A 19,322-nucleotide genomic window follows, 5' to 3' on the forward strand; every position below is an offset into this window, starting at 1 on the left:
GAAGGTGCAACTGCATGCATAAGTATAAAACATATTTTCCTTATTATGTAATGTCTTCACAGCAAAGTGACTGTTTAAAGTAACAGTACTTAAAGGTATTAAGTTAAAAATAGCCATGTATGATGTGGCTTACAACATATGTAAATGCAAAATGTATGCTTAGAATAGACCATAGGATGAGAAGGGGGAAATGGAAGCATACCGTTGGTTTTTATGTATCTGACTATTCTAAGTGCCAATGGGTAGAGCTGAATAGAGATGACTGTTTTCCTCATTGCACATGAGGTATATTAATAAGGTGAACCTGCACATAACAGACATTTTTAAAAAACACTGATCATTTATTATGTGAACAGAGAGAGTGCTGTGAACTCCAGACAATTACTCCTTAATATTCCTTAAATGAGAAACTCTTATAGAAAGAACTGTACCTTGTTTTCTTAAAGGAAATTAAGAGACATATCTCTAATAAATTTTGGTTGAGATGAAGCCATCTGAACATCAGTCAAGGGGATTGTGCACCATGTGCGGAAGCAGAGGCAACAGGTAAAAGTAAAATGAGTCAAGATCCTTGCTCTTGTTGAGCATGCTTGTACATGGTCTGAGAACACTCTCAAAAGAAGGAAACAGTGAACATGCCCATAATGCTGTTTGGTGATGATAGGCAGTAGCAGGGGCCTCTTTCCCAGAGGAGAGGCTGAAGCAGGGCTAGGAATGAGGTTAGAGACAGAGATTGGGGCCAACACTAAGGAAGATCCTTGCAAAATTCCAAGAGGGATAGTGAATTGGAGGGAGGGAGGGTAAACAGTCCCATTTTGAGAATAGAGAATAGATAAATATGTAGAAGAACAGTGTGTGCCTACGTGTGTTTAGGTCAGGGGTAGGACAATGAAGAACTGGGTAAACAAGAGGTGACATGGTGAGGTATGCTGACGATAAAGAGATTGGGGGCTATCAGCTGTTGGCAGGGCTGGAGAGCCAGGAGGCAAAATTTGGATTCAGTGCATTGGACAGAATGGCATCCACATAGATATGTGCCTGTGCAGGGGCATGATGAAGCCCACCTTTGAGGAAGGTCTTCTAGCACAGAGCTTTCCCAGCACTGCAGGGACATCCCCAGTGTTATGTAGCAGGTAAGGCATCAGGGCCCACTGCCTAAAGGAGGGAGAAAGGATGCTGGGCAAACAGAACTCTGGGACTAGAGTGCTCACTTCAACCAGACTGCTCTGCCTTCTAATGTTCATAAATTGGGGTTCTATGGAAGGCTTCAGTTAAAATAAGGGATTCTATGTCTAAAATTTGGCAACCATGGTCTATTAGTGAGATATGGGATGCATTGTGGTGTCCTGGCATCCTCTACTTGTGCCTAATATTGCTTTCAGCCCTTTGCTTCACTGACTTTAGTTACTGCAAAGTTGCCAGCTGCCTTCAACACACTAGATTAGAGGAGGTTTAACAAGGAAGTGTGTACCATCTCCATGAGTTTTCCATCTACCCTTCAAATATCTGCACTTTAAACCAATCCTCTATTCCAGACATTATCTGCTGACATATAGACCCACTTTTATAGTCACAGGTTTTATAGAACACAGGTTTATAGTCACCCACTTTTATAGGACACAGGTTCTCTGTTGTGACAAGGACGCAGAAACCATGGGAGGTATTCTGAGCTAGGAACATCATCTGGATCATTTTTCATAGCCCTTTATCTATAGTTACTGAATTAGTTGCTCCTGGGCATTCCCACTCCAGCTTACCCCTCCTTGCAGATACACATTCCCTTACCTTGCTCATTGGTATTCCTAGCCTGTATCAATGGTCAGCCATCAGTCACCAACTCCACTCACATAGCACCCACCTCTATGAAAGGGGTCCACTGTACAAAGGGAAAAAATTGTCAGCCTCCACTGGGGGTCAAGACAGCTCCCTGCCCTGGTGAGAGTGCACAGGATTACTAGAGTGGTCAAGAGAATGACTCAGGCAGCCAGCTATATACCCTTCCTGACAGGAGATGGGGAAATTTTAATGTAGGCTAATTGTATATGTATATGTATGTGTATATGTATATGTACACACATATATCACTCCATGGTTCCTGACATTCTTATAGATCTTGTTATTTCCCAAGTGAGTAAAACAATAAGAATATCTTTCATTAAAATATTTGTCCTGTTGTCTTTGGTTCCTGAAGCAGCTTCAGAACAGCTTCAGAATAGTAAAGGTGGAAGACGGTCTTTTGTTGTAATGTTGGAGTGCTTTAGGCCTCAGAAGGAGACTTCAGAAAACACAATCTCGCTCTCTAACTTTCTTTTGACCCCCTTTCACCTTCTTCTTTTTCTCCCTAAGACAAACCATAGAAACTAAAAATATACTCATCTCCCCTCATGTGTCTTAGAGCTGGTCATAAAGAAATTCTCTGACATACCTTGTCTGAGTGTAGGTCTTAAACTCCCATTTCAGAAGAGGTCCTGATCCATACCCTGGAGGACACAATGCTGCTCAGGGAGAACAGGAAGAATCTGAACAGACAGGCCTTGCTGGTTTCCTAACTCAGTCTCTTAGTATTAGGTTATATCTTTCTGTCCAATCATATTTCTACACATCTGTCCATGCTTCAATCATGCCTATCCAAGGAAGTCTTAGCAAAAGGGCCAGGATGACGGGATATTGAGAGCTTCTGAACAGCTGAATTCATGGAGGCTTCCAGAAAGGTGCATAAGAACTCATCCACGTGCCAGGAGAGTGCTGCACCCCAGCTGCATGGGAACCGAAGCCCTTACAGGGCAGACCCTCCAGAACTTGCCCTATGTACCTCTTTATATGGCTGTTTCATTGTGTCCTTTAAAATATCCTTTGTTATAAACCAGTAAACATAAATGTTTCCCTGAGTTTTGTGAGCTGATCTAGCAAATCAAGCCTAAAAAAGGGGTCATGACAACCTGAAGTTGAAGCCAATCAATTAGAAGTTCCAGAGGCCTGGACTTTTGACTAGCATCTGAAGAGAGGGCACTGTTGTGGGACTGAGTCCTCAACCTGTGGATCTGATGCTATCTCCAGATAGATAGTGTCAGAATGGAATTGAATTAAAAGGCACCTAGCTGGTGTCTGCTGTAGAATTGATTTCTTGCTTTTTGGTGAGGAGAAATCCCCATACATTCGGTCACAGAAGTCTTCTGTGTTGATTGTTGTGGTGTGAAAACAGATGAAAGCAGATGAAATGCCCTGGTGCATTCAGCTATCAGGCCTGCTCACTCACATCACGTGGCCATGTCCAGCTGGAGATGATGGTGCCCAGATTTCCCAAGCCTATTCCTGCTCATTGTCCTGTCCTCCCTCCTCCCTTTCCCCTTATCTCCCTCAGGTCCCTGACCCCACTGGGCTGAACTCTGGATTGAGAGCTCTGAGTGCCAGCCTGCCTGGGGCTCTGTGGACTTGGTTGTGCGTGTGGTCTCTCATGGACTCTGGCAGTTGCCCTTTCTTGGATCCTCCTAATGCCCCTCATGAGCTGATGGTGTCCTGTCTTCTCTCCTTCCCTGCCACCTGCTTAGTCTGACTGCATTAGTCCATTCTCATGCTACTATAAAGAACTGGCAGAGACTGGGTAACTTATAAAGGAAAGAGGTTTAATTGACACAAAGTTTCACAAGGCTAGAGAGGCCTCAGGAAACTTACAATCATGCAGGAGGGGAAACAAATATGTCCTTCTTCACATAGTGGCAGCAAGGAGAAGTGCTGAGCAAAAGGGGAAAAAGCCCCATATAAAACCATCAGACAACTCACTTACTATCACAAGAACAGCATGAGGGTAACCATCCCCATGATTAAATTACCTTTCACCATGTTCCTCCCATGACACATAGGGCTATGGGAACTACAATTCAAGATGAGATTTTGGTGGGACACAGCCAAACCACATCATTCTGCCCCTGGCCCCTCCCAAATCTCATGTCCTCACATTTCAAAACAAAATCATGCCTTCCCGACAGTCTCCCAAAGTTTTAACTCATTCCAGAATTAACCGAAAAGTACAACTTCCAAATCTCATTTGAGACAAGCAAGTCCCTTCTGCCGATGAGCCCGTAAAATCAAAAGCAAGTTAGTTACTTCTTAGATGCAGTGGGGGTAAAGACACCCATTCCACCTGGGAGAAATTGGCCAAAATAAAGGGGCTACAGGCCCCATGCAAGTCCAAAATCCAATAGGTCAGTCATTAAACCTTAAATTTCCCTTGGGGCTAGGAATATATATATATATATATATCTGTAATAGGTATAGATATATATATATATTCCCCCTTCCCAGGACTTCTTGATTTTGCTTGCTCTGGGTTGTAGGGGTTTGTTGTTTGTTTAGTGACTTTTCTGGACTATATTTTAAAGTCTGTATTCTTTGTCATGTACAGACACTGCCATCTCTTAATTTATTAGCTTAGCGGCCACCTAATGATTTGATAGAGATTTTCTTAAATGTATGGAATTAAAAAAAATCCCAGTATTTGTAGATGCTATGCGTGTGTCCGTGTTGGAGCACATAATACCTCAAAAGATGAGCTAGTCTATCTTCACTTTGGCCAATTTAAGAGTTTTTCATGATGATAGCAATACCTTGAATATCCATATAGTATCATTGTGGAAAATAGTCACACTTTATATAATAGTACATTTTCACAATGGACAATTTTATCCTGGTTAGCCCCAAGGGCAGCTTGAGAGAATCACAATTGCGATAGTCATACTTAGCTATGATGCATCACCTTTCTTCTGAGAACGAAAAAAAAAAAGTCACAAATGGTAAATAAGTTTCCCAACACCCACCGGGGAATGGAGATTATTATACAAGCTAATTTTAAAGATGAGTAACCCAAATCAAGCTTTCATTTGCTGAAGCATTAGGACCCTTTCCCGGACGTTTGGGTCCAGCTTCCTTTCCCATCCTCTGGGTAAAGTCCAATGTGTAGCCCAGAGGTGGTTCTCAATGAACACTCAAATACAGATGAGGAACTAAGGCACAGAGAGGCTTGTGTAACAGGTCCTGAGCCACCCGGCAAGTAAGGGTGGAGGAGCACAGATGCAACTCAGGGTCTAGCTGAACCTGCAGCCCACACTGTTAGAAAGAGTGCTTGCCAGTGGTCAGATTGGACAGCACCATCTTCATTACCAGTGATCATGCCTCAAGCAGGCATGAAGGGGGAGATGGCTTGTCAGTTTAGACACTTGAATAACAGGCACCATTGCCTTTTCAAGAGCTTCATAGATGGAAACCACTCAAGCTCCTCAAGGAGCTATCTAGCAAAAGCAACATGACGCTGACACACAAACCAGTTGTCAACCTCGAGGTTTCTTACTATTAAGTAAAAATTTCCAGACAGACAAGGAGAGGAGGCTGTAATGATCTCTGTGATAGCGGATTTGAGTTAGAGATATTAGGAAGAACTCACTGTTGACTTAATATTCATGCAGATCATTGCATCTAGAAATATTTATAGATATATTAATATAAACAGGTTACTATACACACATATAATTTCTTGCTCTGTCAGCAGATGCCACAGACACCCCAGTAGGAATGAGCATACCTAATATACAGATCTAGACTTCTAATACCTTTCTCCAATTTTTAAAAATGGACTCAGTAGAGAAATTGCTGATGGTTGAAGCAGATCAGGAAATACGCAGGCTAATCCTGGAACATCTTATTGTGCTTGACAGTAAAGAAATACTAAAAACAAAAATGTAAACACATTGACAAATGTATAAGAAAGACATGTACAAAGCGAACTAAGAGAAAGTGCTCCCAATGGCCAAACCTGGAGCAATTTTAACAACAAAACATATAAAGTTGTATTGGATTTTCAACAAAGTGTGAAATTAGTATCCGTAAGTCCACATTGAGATAAATAAATGATTACTTAAATGCAAAAATGAGGGTGAACAAATTTCTCATGGGAAAGAGTTCCAAACAATTTATGCAGAGACTCTCACTCTCACAAGAAAGCAGAATGTGATTCCCCACTGCTCATAGTGTGGGCTACACACAGTAACTTTCTTCCAAAGAGAACACTATGAAATAGGGGAATAAAAGAGAAACTTTACAGGAACCATACTTGGCGAGCACTACTTCAGCCAGGTGTTCAACGTAAACATCATTAGTAATAAGTCATGCTGATAGTATGTAGCCTTGATGTGAAGTGATGAGAATGGCATTTCTCCTCTATTGTCTTCTTCCCCAGAACCCATAACCCCAGCCTAATCATGAGAAAAGTACCAGACAAACCATAACTGAGGGTCATTCTACAAAATACCTGACCAATACTCCTCAGAACTGTAAAGATCATCAAAAACAAGGCAAGTATCACACCCAAGAGGAATCTAAAGGGACCTTACCACTAAATATAACATGGCATCCTGGATGGAATCATGGAGGACCAAAAGGACACTAGGTAAAAATGAAATAAATCTCAATAAAGAGTGACCTTTAGTTAGTAACACATAATGCAACAATTGTAGCAAATGTACCATACTCATGTAGGATGTTAACAATAGGGGAACCTGAAACTGAAGGAGGAGGCATATAGAAACTTTGTACTATCCTTGAAAATTATTTTCAAGCATAAAATACCTCAAAATAATAAAGTCTATGAAATTTTAAAAATGGATATAACAAAAGGAAACTTTGAAGAGTGATGAATTTAATTTTCATAAAAGAAACCATACACAAGCACAGAGAACTAGGAAACGTGACGCCAACCACTTCTGAGTTGTCCTCAGACCTTTCTTCCCCCGCAGCCTCTAAGCTGGACTCGCCCACAAGACCAGCCTCTTCCCCCTGTGCCATACCTCGGAAATCCATCCCTCATCTCCAGCCTTTCAACCACTGCCCTAATTTGGCCTCACAATTCCTCTCACTTGGACTGTGACAGGAGCCCCCTAATAAGGCTAGATGCTCTGGGACCCCATACTTGCTCAAGAGGAGCTATAGAACACTTACCAGGGGTAATTGCCACAGAGAAAGACTGGCAAGAGCCAGGCAGGAGATCAGCCCCTTGTCAAGGAGGCTAGAGTTCACAGTAGGGGGTTTATCCATGGCTGGTGGAACAGGGAGGAAACCCTCAAGACCTATCCACGGATGGGCACAGGGATGCTCCCATCTGCTCTGCCCTGTGATGTTCAGAATTGTCCCAGTCCTGTGTGATGTGTGTCCATACAGGAGGCTGCTGTGGAGGATGCTGGACCCTGAAATGCCTGTAGGAGAGGATGTGGGGTGCATGGAACGTCCTAGCTGCTGCAGCCCTGCAGTCCTTAGGAAACACAGGGTGAGCATTCTCCATATCCCTTTGCTTTGTCCAACAAGGGACATGTGGTGTTGCTGTTTCCACCAGTGTCCCCTGTGGGGTCCAAGGGCCCACGCTGAGACCAGCAAGATGAAAGTTCTTGAGTACATAGCCAATGCCAATGGGAGGGCTCCCACTTTTTACCCATCCCTCTGCGGACCTGAGTCTCCATCCCTCTGCGGACCTGAGTCTCCATCCCTCAGATTCCCAACGCCGAATGAGGAGGCACCTCAGTCTAAGATGGGGGCGGGGTGGGCCCCCTGTCCTGGGGTGCTGGGTGCCCTCAGGCCTCCCTCATCCCGCAGCAGGGACTGGGCCCTGTCTGTGCTCCCCCTAGGTCATTCTCATGATACCAAGCCTCTTTCCTCGGTCAGCCCAGGATGCAGAAATCAGGATCCACTTGCCTGGCAGCCATGCCAGGAACTTCCCAGGGCTGACAGCAGAGAGTGAGCCTCGCTCTGTGGGGCCTCAGCCCTCCCTCAGGGTCCTGACTTTGATGCCTGGAAGAACCTGGGCCCTGCTCTCTCCTAACAAGCCTTGCCCTGGTCACACCAAGCTCTGACTCCACAGTCCCTTGAGGCTTAAGCGGCAGGGGGCAGAAGGGGGTGGGGGGTGCGGCAGGAGGGGAAGGCCCAGCCTGAGAAGTCTGTCCCCATGGGGTGATCCAGGGCTGGCAGCAGAGGCGGTGCTGGATTTTCTAGGGTCCTCTATCTGGGAAGGGGGCATCCTCAGTCCTCCCTCAGCGTCTCATCTCACCTCCTCACAAAGCCTGGGCCCGCTGCCCTCAGCGGATCACAAGCCTCCCCTCGGAACCAGGCTGTCACTTCTCCCTGACCCCCTAATGTGCAAGTCCACGGTACCAAGCCGGGAGGTTCTTTGCGTTGACTGCAGGGACAAGGATGGACTCTGGGGCCCCTCTATCAGGATGGGGTGGAACCTCTCCATAATTTCTCAGAGTCCTGATGTTGATGTCTGGAAAGGCCGGGACCCCACCCTTTATGGAACTGCCTCTGCCCAGGTCACACCATAGATCCGACTCCCAGAGTCTCCTTGGGTACTGAGGTGGGGGATTGTCTCAGCCTGATAATTTGGCCCCCTGTTGTTTCACGGCTGGCTCCGGGGTTGGCGCTGGATTATTTGGGGCTCTCTATCTGGGTAGGAGGCCTCCTCAGTCCTCCCTCAGCTCTCACCTTGCCTCCTCACGGAGCCTGGGCCCACTGCCTTCTGCCACTCTCAAGACACCCCTCAGAGAGATGCCCTCTCTTCTCTCAGATCCCAGAGACAGAAGCCACTGGAGGTCACATGCAGCCCCACGCCTGGAGCTTCCCTGGATTGACAGCAGTGGCAGTACTCGATTCTGCTGGGGTGGGGGCGGGGGGAAGAGTAGTGGCGAGGGGTGCGGATGTGGTCAGGGATCATGGAGGTGCCTCAATCCTCCCTCAGGTTTCTGACCTTGATTCCTTGCAGAGCCTGGAACTCTGTCCTCTGCCAATAGTGTCTCCTCTCCTCAGACCAAGTCTCTGATTCTGAGTCCCCTGAGGTGGCAGTGAGGGGGAGGTGTCAGGTCGGGGGACAACATTGCCAAGGTCTTCCAGGGCTGACAGGAGGGACCGAGCTGGATTCTGTGGCCCCTCTATGTGGGGAGGGTGGACCCTCACTTCTCACTCAGGAGAATCCTCCTCCTGATTCCCAGCTCTTTGATGAAGTGATGGGTGGGAGATGCTCTGTTTTTGTCACCTCTGAGAATTTGCCAACTGCACCCCTTGCAGAGAATGGCTGCAGGTCCCAGGCTAGGTGCTTCCTGGGGGTCTTCAGCACCTGTGATTGTAGTGACCTCTGGGAGAAGACCCACGCTTTCCTACAGGGGCTCCTCCCCAACCAGAGCTAGAGGCTGGCCCTGTCGGTTCTGGGATGGGTGTTCCAAAGTCCTCCTGTGGGTTTTTCATCTTTACACCTGCCGGGGCCTGCCATTCCTCAACTCCCAATCCCTGAGATGAACAGACATCTGCCCTTTACACCAAGACCCCATCTCCCTGGGGGTTCCCTAACTTCCTGCCTGTGGTACAAGTGAGCTTGACACTTAGGGCCACCCGTGATCAGGTCCCCGTAGAGCCAAGAACAGGGGACAACAAGATTCTGTTTGCTAGATCATTTTTTTGTAAGACTGTTGTAAGAAATGTATTGAATCGCCTGACACAGTACCTGGCATATATTGAATATTTAATAAATGGTAGTTTTCAAATATTATTTTTAGACCATATCTTACTATAATCTCCTTTGGGAATTACTTCTGTTGTTATCTAAAATATCTCAGAGAATATGCAGCTGAACAGAACATATAATACCAAATTAGTCAAAATTGAAGCTTTGTGAATAAAAGTAAAATTTCCCTCCGAGATGGCCTATTATTTAATTTGAGTGTGCAAGAGTCTTCCCTATCTGGATGCAGCCCAAAGATCTTGAAATTTGAGTGAAAGACCAACTCATTCTCTCCCTCCCAGCTGCTTTTCCATCCAAACCACTATTTTCATTCATTTTACTCCTATCCTAAACCTAGCCCTTGATTATCTGAGTTCTCCATTTCAGACCAAGGCCTCACCTCCCTGAAGCCCCACTCTCACCCCATTGCAGAAGTGAGAGCATGCCACATCCAGCCTTTTGCCAGGGTCATCCTAGGGCTGACAATCGGCAGCAGCCAGAATCCTGGAGGGCCCTTCTTTTCTGAAGTGTTGAGTTCCTTCTAACTTCTTTCTTACAGGCTCTACTCACTTCCACAGTCACTTATGCCAGCACCTTTTCTCTTGATATTCATTAAAGAGGTTGTTTCATATGTTTATAGTATAGTTATTCTGTTTTGTCATATTGTCCATTCTTTCCTGGGATATTCAGACCTCCTAAATTATTTTTTTATATTTGCATACATTAGGGGTCACAATTGTTCTGAGCATTTTGACAAATGCATAGTGTTATATTCACCATTACAGTATCATACAGGATAGCTTCACCACCCTAATAAATCCCCTGTGCTTACCCCATTCAATCCTTCCCCCTCACCCACCCAACCCCTGGAAGCAATTGATCTTTTTACTATCTCTATAGTTTTGCCTTTTCCAGAATGCCACATAAATTGTATCATCAAATACTATCTAAACTTTTCAGGCTGGTTTTTTTCACTTAGGGATAGGCATTTAATATTTATCCATGTCTTTGTACGGCTTGTGATACAGTTTGGCTGTGTCCCCACTCAAATCTCAACTTGAATTGTGTCTCGCAGAATTCCCATGTGTTGTCGGAGGGACCCAGAGGGGAGGTAACTAAATCATGGGGACTGGTCTTTCCCGTGCTATTCTTGTGATAGTGAATAAGTCTCAAGAGATCTGACGGGTTTATTAGGGGTTTCCACTTTTGCCTCTTCCTCATTTTTTTTCTCTTGCCACTGCCATGTAAGAAGTGCCTTTCACCTCCTGCGGTGATTCTGAGGTCTCCCCAGCCATGTGGAACCGTAAGTCCAATTCAACCTCTTTTTCTTCCCAGGCTCAGGTGTGATTTATCAGCAGCATGAAAACAGACTAATATAGCTTGATAGCTCATTTCTTTTTATTGATTAATAATGTTCTATTAAATGGTTGTACCACAGTTTGTTTATCCATTCACCTACTGAAGAACTTAGTTTATTCCATTATTGACAATTATAAAATAAGCTATGATACAAATTTATATGCAAGATTTTGTGTAGAAATAAAATTTCAGATTACTTGGGTTAATACCTAGGGGTGTGTTCTCTGAATCACATGGTAATACTATGTTCAGCTTTGTAAGAAACTCACAAACTGTCTTCCAAAGTAACTGTACTATTTGCATTCCCACCAGCAATGAGTGATTATTTTTGCTCAGCATCCTTGCCAGCAATTGATATTGTCTGTTTTTTTTAACTTTAGACCCTCTAAATATGAAATTAATGTAGCTATTCCAGCTTTCTTTTGTCAGTGTTAGAATACCTTTTTCAGCCTCCTTACATTGAACTTACGTGAGTCCTTATAATTTAAAATGGGTTTCTTATAGACAACATGTTCTTGAGTATTATTTTTTATTAATTCTGACAACCTGTCTTTTATTGGTATATTTAGACCATTCAAACTTAAAGAGATTATTAATATAATTGCATTAATATCTACCATATATGTAACTGTTTTCTATGTATTTAATTTTTCTTTATTCCTCTTCTTTTTCTGTCTTCTTTCACTTTATAGAACATTTAGTACGTGTAAAATACACCTCTTTTTTAAAAAATTAGTCTTTGTCTTAGAGTTTGTAATATATATTTTAATAATATGCCATAAAACAACACTATACTGCTTCATATGTAGTACAGATACCTTATAAAAGAGTATACTCAATTCCTTCATTGCATTGCTTGTAACATTACAATCATTTATTTCATTTATCCATATACACTAATTGTCTGATACATTGTTACTATTATTAACTTAAACAAATAGTTACCTTTTAGGTCAGTTAAGAATAAGAAAGCATTTTATTTTACCTTTATTTATTTCTTCTCTGGTATTCTTTCTTTATGTAGACCTAAACTTAGGACCTATATAAGATTCCTATAATTGTTAGAAAAAAATAGAAAATCAGTAAGAACAAAGAAGATCTAATGACCATTAAATGCAGAGTATCATTTGAAAATTTCAACACATTTCATTTTTTAAAAATTCTCAGCAAATTAAAAATATATGTGAGCATTATCAATTCATTGAAGGAAATCTACAAAAAACTAGAGCTAAGAATATGCTTAATGATGAAATACTGAATGCTTTCCATCTAAGGTCAGGATCAAGGCAAAAATAACAGATTTCATACTTCTCCTCAACTTTTTCTATTAGAGGTTCAAACTATTGCAACAGAGCAAGAGAAAGAAATGAAAAACATGATTCAAAAGGAAGAAATACAATGGTCTTTACTGCAAACAACATGATGGTCAGTGTGGAAAATCCTAAGGATTCTACAAAGAAAAAAGGAAAACTGCAATTAATAAGTGAATATACCACGGTTATAAGATACACTTTTAATATAAAGAAATTAATACTGTAGCTCTATACTAATAGCAAACACATGAAAATGACAAAAAGCAAGTGCTTTATGTATAGCAAAACATAAAGTGCTTTGGAATACATTTAACGAAAAATTTGTAAGACCTGTACACTGAAAACTACAAAACATGACAGAAAAATTTGAAAACATCTAAATAAATGAAGAGATAATCCATGCTCATACCTGAGAAAAATCTAAATTGTTATTTTATTCTATTGCTTATAATTCAATGCTATCATTATTTATATTGTTGCTCAAATTTTCCAGCTTTTGGGAGCCCTTTTAGTCTTTGGAAGCTCCTGTGCCCTTTTTATATACTGCATCATTTCTTAAGCACTTCTTTATTTTCTGGCACCACAAAATGCTAAGCTCACCTTGTATTTTCTATGCCCCAGTCCTAGAACCAAATAAATAAATAAATTTGGACTTCCTCAAAATTAAAATGAAATGAAGACAGGCCACAGACTGGGAGAAAATATTTGCAAAGCACACATCAAAACACTGACTTGTACCCAGAACATACAGAGAACTCTTAAAAACTCAAAACTGCAAAAAGAAACACCTAAAAATTGGCAAAAGAGTTGACAATTTGCGAAGGGGATATATGCATGGGGGAAAAAGCGCAGGAAAAGATGCTCAACACCATTACAGGTTAGGGAAGACAAACTACAACCAGGATGAGGGCCCGAAACACATGGCTTCGGAATGGTGAAACTCAACAACACTGACAAGGCCACCTGCCTGGGAGGATGCAGAGGAACTGGGACACTCCAGCGTTACTGGCGGGAAGGCAGGTGGTACCGGCACTGTAGAAAACGGTTTGGCCGTCTCCAATGCAGTTAAAAGCGCCCTCACCATGGGACTTGGCTGCCCCACTCCTGGGTATAAGATTTACCCCAGAGAAGTGAAAGCGTGCAGCCTTGTAGAAACCCACACACCAGTGTTTGTAGCAGTCTTGTTTGCATTTTGGATAGCAGCCTTGTTAGGTTTTCACAAACCACCCTCAGCGGACAGTCAGATAAACAAACTGTAGGCATCCATACAATGGAATACCCCTCAGAGGGAACGACCTGTGGATACAGGGAGGGAACAACTTGGATGAATCTCATTACAGACGTTATGGGGATGGCGGGAAGCCAGTCTCAACAGGTTACTTGTCTCGCGATGCCATCTACATAAAGTTCCAGCAGAGACGAAAGTACACTGATGGAGAACAGATCAGTGTTTGCCGGGGCTAATGGTGGGACAGTGTGACAGTGAAGGGACAGCATGAGAGAGTTTTGCAGGGTGACAGACCTCTTCTGCATCCTGTCTACAGCTGTGCGAATCTACACTTGTGTGAAGACTCAGAGAACTCACACCAAAGGAAGACAGTCACTTTTCCTACCGTATGATAGATAATAAAAAGGGAGAACGGAGAAGTGTCGTCCCAGGGGGCAGGGCAGGAGGGCAAAGACGTGTCACAGGGGAGCCTGGCCAAGTGGCGCCCCCAGAACTCATCTTCTGGGCTTGTGTGTGGATGAGACAAGGTCTACCTGGTACGACAGCGCTATACTTGGAATGCCCCCTTGTCATGGAGGCAGGGACCCGGCAGTGCTACGTATCCAGCATCAGCCTGTATCCAGCATCAACCTGCCAAGTTCACTAACTTGGTAGGGGTGAGGTTAGGGATCCTTAGGAGCCCAGGCAGCCACACTTTCTGGGGAGCCCGTTCCCATTTGTGTTGCCAAAGTACCCCCAGCAGGTTGTGGGAATGTTGCCTGTGAAGAGCGTCTGTTGTGGTGAGATCTTGTGTGTGTGCACAGGGTGACAGCTGTGTCCCGTTTCCCGGGAAGCTATGATGGCAGCAGAACCTAGGGGAGCCTGACGGAGTGTGGGAGGGTGGGCCTCTGGAACAGTAGAGGCTGCGGAGCCAGATGCAGGGCTGTCTGTCACCCAAAGGTAGAGGGACTGATGACTCACTGAGCGTGTGTGTCCCTTGGTGGCAGCAGGCCCCATAGTGAACATACCATACCTTTTCTGTCCTGAGCGATCCTCGCAGCAGTCCTAGGAGGTGGAACGGTCCTTATTCGGCTCGCGGGAGGGACCGCCTTAACTGGACAGACACAGCAAGGTGCTAAAGATGCCTTCCATCAGAGGCCAGGTTGGAAGCTCTAAAGAGACTTCTCTCGCTGTTCTCTCACCCACCCCCAGGTTGTGTGTGTCCCGCTGTGGATTCTCATGTCCTTTCTGTGCCTGGTGGTCCTCTACTACATTGTGTGGTCCGTCTTGTTCTTGCGCTCTATGGATGTGATTGCAGAGCAGCGCAGGACACATATAACCATGGCCCTGAGCTGGATGACCATCGTCGTGCCCCTTCTTACATTTGAGGTAAGCGTTCCACAGGAAGCCTCTTCAGCCCCTGAAGCTTGCGCTTCCCCTGACAGGATTCTGCACCCCTAGAAAGGCAGCTTCTGTCCCTCGAGCTCACAGTGAGCCCACTCCAGGAGAGGGGAGAGAACACAGCCGTCTCCAAGAGGGAGCTTCGGTGAAAGGAGAGCATCCTTCCTTTCTCTTGGGAGCAGCGCGTGGGGCTGGCAGGGAGAAGAGTGCACCTTTTTAGCCATGGTGCCTCTGTATGGCTCGTTTCCCCTTTTGGAAAAGCAGAGTTGGATGTCAGATTTGTGTATTGGAGTGACGTGGAGAATTCTAGAATGGGAGCTGTTGACTCCTTAGAACAAACACCCGGAGGAGTTTGCCATAAAACTGCTGGCATTGGGAATTTTTCAGGCAGATAGGCTATTGCCGAGCTCTGAAGAGGGACATAAAAGCTCATTTCAAGCTTTCCCCAGGGATAGGTGGTTTCCTGCCTTTTCCTGGCGGTGCTGATGTTCCCTATTCTGGGAGCTCACGCGGGGGTGGGGTGGTGGGGAGGAACTCTCTAATGAGGTCTGGCTTCCGCCTCTGTCCATTTTCGGTGCTGGCATCAACCGGGACTATGTCTCTTTCTTTAGATTCTGCTGGTTCACAAACTGGATGGCCACAACGCCTTCTCCTGCATCCCGATCTTTGTCCCCCTTTGGCTCTCGTTGATCACGCTGATGGCAACCACATTTGGACAGAAGGGAGGAAACCACTGTATGTACTCAGCATTTCAGAAGTCCTTGGTGTGTGTCTGGGGTGGGACCGGGGGGTGGGGGGCGGATAGAAGTCTAGGAAGGGATGAGTCCCTGAGATTCCCAATTTAGAAGCTTGTGTGGGAAAGCGAGGGCTGAGGAAATTCTGGGACCTTCTAAGGGAAGAGCATACCGTAACTCTGGTGTTCTGGCCTGCACTGAGACTTTTCTCGCAGTGCACGCTGCCATTTGAGGTAGAACCAGACAAGGCAGGCAACCTCTCAGAGATCCCGTTCCCTCCTCTGCAAAATGGGGATCAAGACAGATTCTTCCCAGGCCCTTGAGGGTTTGATGGAAAATCCACATCTCCCACCCAAAACCTGGGATTCATCCTAGGTCTCTGTTGGCCCCTCTGGCCTCCCCGCCCCATCACCCAAGTCTTGCCTGTCTTGCCTTGCTAACACTCTATTCCCCTCTACCTGCTTGCTGAGGCAGACACTTCCAAAATGATCTCTGCAGAGGGTGCCTTCCTGGCAAGGCTGTGAGCTCCATGGCATGGAAGCCCAGAGCATTGTCCTTCCAAAAGCCAGTGGGTTTGGGGGCAGGGCCTCACTGCAGCCCAGCAGCCCAGCAGCCCAGGCTATGCTTGCTGTTTGTTCCTCTGCCCCCGCACCCCGCGAGCGGGGGGGGCCTGCACCCAGCTGACACTCCATTAGCCTACAGAGAGGAATAGTGGGACTGGGAAAGTGGCTTTAAGGTGGCTCCATGAGTTCAGGCCCCCTGCTGGCCAGGACCCACGCATGACTGCCGCCCTCGCGGATTCCAGAAGGTGACAGAAATCTTGTTCTTGGGTGGCACTGTCATCCATGAGTTTATCCTGGCTGGAGAAGATTAGCAGAAGACACCATAGTCTACGCACCACAGATACTTTGAGACTCACTGAAGCAGTAGTTCTCAAACTTGGGCACCCAGCAGAATCCCAAAAGGGCCGGAAAAGGGGACTGCTGGAGCCCACCCTAGCCAGACTGTTTCTGGAGGTCTGGGCTGGGGCCCGAGAATGGCATCCCTAACTAGGGCCCGGGGACGCTGCCCCTGCTGGTCCGGGAACCCCACTCCGAGCACCACAGAGCTAGCATTTGCACTTCCTCCCCATTTTGGGTACTCAAGCCCTGTTCAGGCTTTGTGACTCAGGAGTCTGGATAAAGTATGTTATGACATTGTAGGAGTGAAACTTCTTGTTATGGAAAGAAAGTTAACAGGGTCAGTTGAGCCTCGTGTGTGAAATAAAAAATTCTTATTTTTCGGGGTGGTTTGGTATCCGCAAAGATTTCTGTCAGTTTCTGCTTGAAATCTTCCCATTTCTACGAGAATATGGAAACATTTCCTATGATCTCCATCATGAAGATAATGAAGAAACCGAAGAGACCCCCGTTCCGGAGCCTCCTAAAATCGCACCCATGTTTCGAAAGAAGGCCAGGGTGGTCATTACCCAGAGCCCTGGGAAGTATGTGCTCCCACCTCCCAAATTAAATATCGAAATGCCAGATTAGATGCCACTTCCCGGGACAGAGCTTAAGTGGACTGGGACGCGCTCTCTCTGCCTGCCTCTGCCCCGTCGTTCACCCCGCAGACCAGAACCAGTACTGGAGCTGGGTCTCCAGGTACGTCCATCTCATGCCTTGTTTGCATCCAGCGCCTATCAGCCACTCACCATGACGGGACGCGGAAGTGGCAGGTGACGGGGGTGTGTGCCAGCAGATGCGGATGCCAGGAAGAGTATGAGAACGGGTGGGATTTCCATCTGTCTGGGAGGAGCTCCAGGTACCCCTCTTCCCCATCAGACCCACTGGGGGATGGCTGCTTGCCAGGCCCCCAGAAGGAACATCTGTCTACACGGTGCTGAAATCTCAATCAAAAGTGTTGTTTCGAAATGTATTTCTCCACAGGGCTGACCTCCCGCAGCTCCCTCAGCACTCCCAGGTCCTCAGCACTCCCAGGTCGCGGCTGGGGCAGTCAGTAGGAACTGTAACTATGTCTCTGATGCACCACGTGTTTAGACACAGCACAGTCCTTTTTTCTGTTCCTACTGTGGAAGTAGTTTCTCTCTGGGCATGCTGACAGCAGGTTCTCATAGCCTCACCCATGAGCCCTTTCGATGGGAGTGACTCCATGCCTGTATACAGAGTATTTATACAAATGTTTTAGCATCTTCATATGCGGTGTTAACCCCTAGTTCTGTACAGCATATTCTGTTCAAGTATTTTTTTACAAGCTTGTGCTGTAGGCACATGCCTTCTGCTGCAGAAGTGGATGCCCGTGGCACACCCACCCCGTCCCAGTGGGGTTCCACGCCTTCGTGGGACATTGCCACTTCTGCCCTGGAACTCCTGCAGGTACGTAGTAGCTGCTGCTGGCAGAACAGCAACGCCAAGCAAGACATGGTCCATGCTTTTCTGACGTTCTCAGAATAGTGGCTAGCCTAAAACCTGACAAGCGCTGCTTGAAGCCGGAACACTGGAGAATGTTGCTGAGAGCAGAAACGGCCACGCGGGTCACGACTATGCATGGGAAAGTCTCAAGCTTCCCTCCTGCCAGCAACAAGAAGGCTTTGGGGTAGGCGCGATGTTTTCCTATGTGCGTGCCGTTTCTCCAAGCACTGCAGGTTCCGCCGTGTGTCAGAGGCTGCAAGTTTAACGTCCTCCTGCCTGAAAACAAATAGGTCCTTTGCTGAAAAGAGGGTAAAAAAAGAGCTTTGATCTTCTCAGCCAGGAGAAGAGTGTGGCGTTTTAACACGGGCAACTGCTCGCCGGCCTACATGGGGTTAATTCAAGTCTGCTGCGAACACGACTCCGCCTCCAGCAAGCCCTGTTCTCTTTGGGGTACAGGGGAACAGGATGGTTTAGCCCTTCCTGCTCAGTGTGTAAAAAATGTAGCTAAAGCCACTATTTTTGCCCTCTTAAGCTGTTCAATAAACCGGTTCCTCATTTTACACGTGCATGATGTGTATCTTATTTGCTGGGTGGCCCAGGAAACTGGAATGGTCCTCTCAGCCAGCCTCAGAGGAAAGAAATCTCTAGCTGGCACAGGCAGCCAAGTGAGGCTGGCGGCTGCAGGGGCACAGCCTTTAGAATGAGTCCTTCAGTGCACAGCTCCCAGGGTATAGGGGGTAGTGGGAGGAAGGAGGGGACGCCTCACAGATGCCACTGTTGGCTGGGCTACGCCGTGCCACACTTGTTACTGCTTAGGAGGCTTTCTGGAGTGTTCCTTGGGTGCTACGACAGTCTGCAGCAGACACTGTCCTTTTACCGCTCCTGGTCCTCGTTTGCTCCCCAGTGATGTCAACAGCTGAGGAGTGCTCATGCTGCAACAAAAGGCTCTGCAATTGCTGTCTAGCTCGCCCTAGCCATCTCTAGAGTTCTGCCTGAACTGAAACCCAAGTGGGGTTCAGCTCATGACTTGGGGCAATTGACCAGGAAATCCACCAGTTGCTGTGGCTGGAAGGATTTTCAGTCCTGTGGGTTGTAACCAGAGGCCACAGGTGGATTCTGCCTTAGGCTCATGAGATTTCCGACTTGCTGTTCAAGAAAATGCCTTGTGAAGCGACAACAGTAGCTGTGACCCAACTGCCAGGTGCCTTGCTAGTTCCTATACGTCCCACTGGATCCTCACAGCCCCGGGAAGCAGGTGCTACTACTCTTATCCCCGGGAGGAGACGGAGGCCGAGAGAGGTTAAGTGACGTGCCCAAGTCACACAGCTCGGCAGCGGCCAGGTTGAGACACCAGCATCAGCAGTCTGTTTG

The 19,322-nt window shown here is 46.2% G+C and overlaps 1 protein-coding gene across 1 annotated transcript; it reads left to right on the forward strand.

The window, feature by feature from the left end:
- The first annotated feature begins 13,151 nt into the window (after positions 1-13,151).
- Positions 13,152-18,511, forward strand: LOC129475901 (transmembrane protein 185A-like). The gene is made up of 3 exons (XM_055268353.2): positions 13,152-14,797; positions 15,421-15,544; positions 16,828-18,511. Exons 1-3 carry the CDS (start codon positions 14,648-14,650, stop codon positions 17,070-17,072), a joined length of 519 nt encoding a protein of 172 aa, XP_055124328.1. The 5' UTR covers positions 13,152-14,647; the 3' UTR covers positions 17,073-18,511.
- Positions 18,512-19,322: the final 811 nt, after the last annotated feature.

This window comes from Symphalangus syndactylus, chromosome X, assembly GCF_028878055.3.
Source record: "Symphalangus syndactylus isolate Jambi chromosome X, NHGRI_mSymSyn1-v2.1_pri, whole genome shotgun sequence".
Classification (NCBI taxonomy): Eukaryota; Metazoa; Chordata; class Mammalia; order Primates; family Hylobatidae; genus Symphalangus; species Symphalangus syndactylus.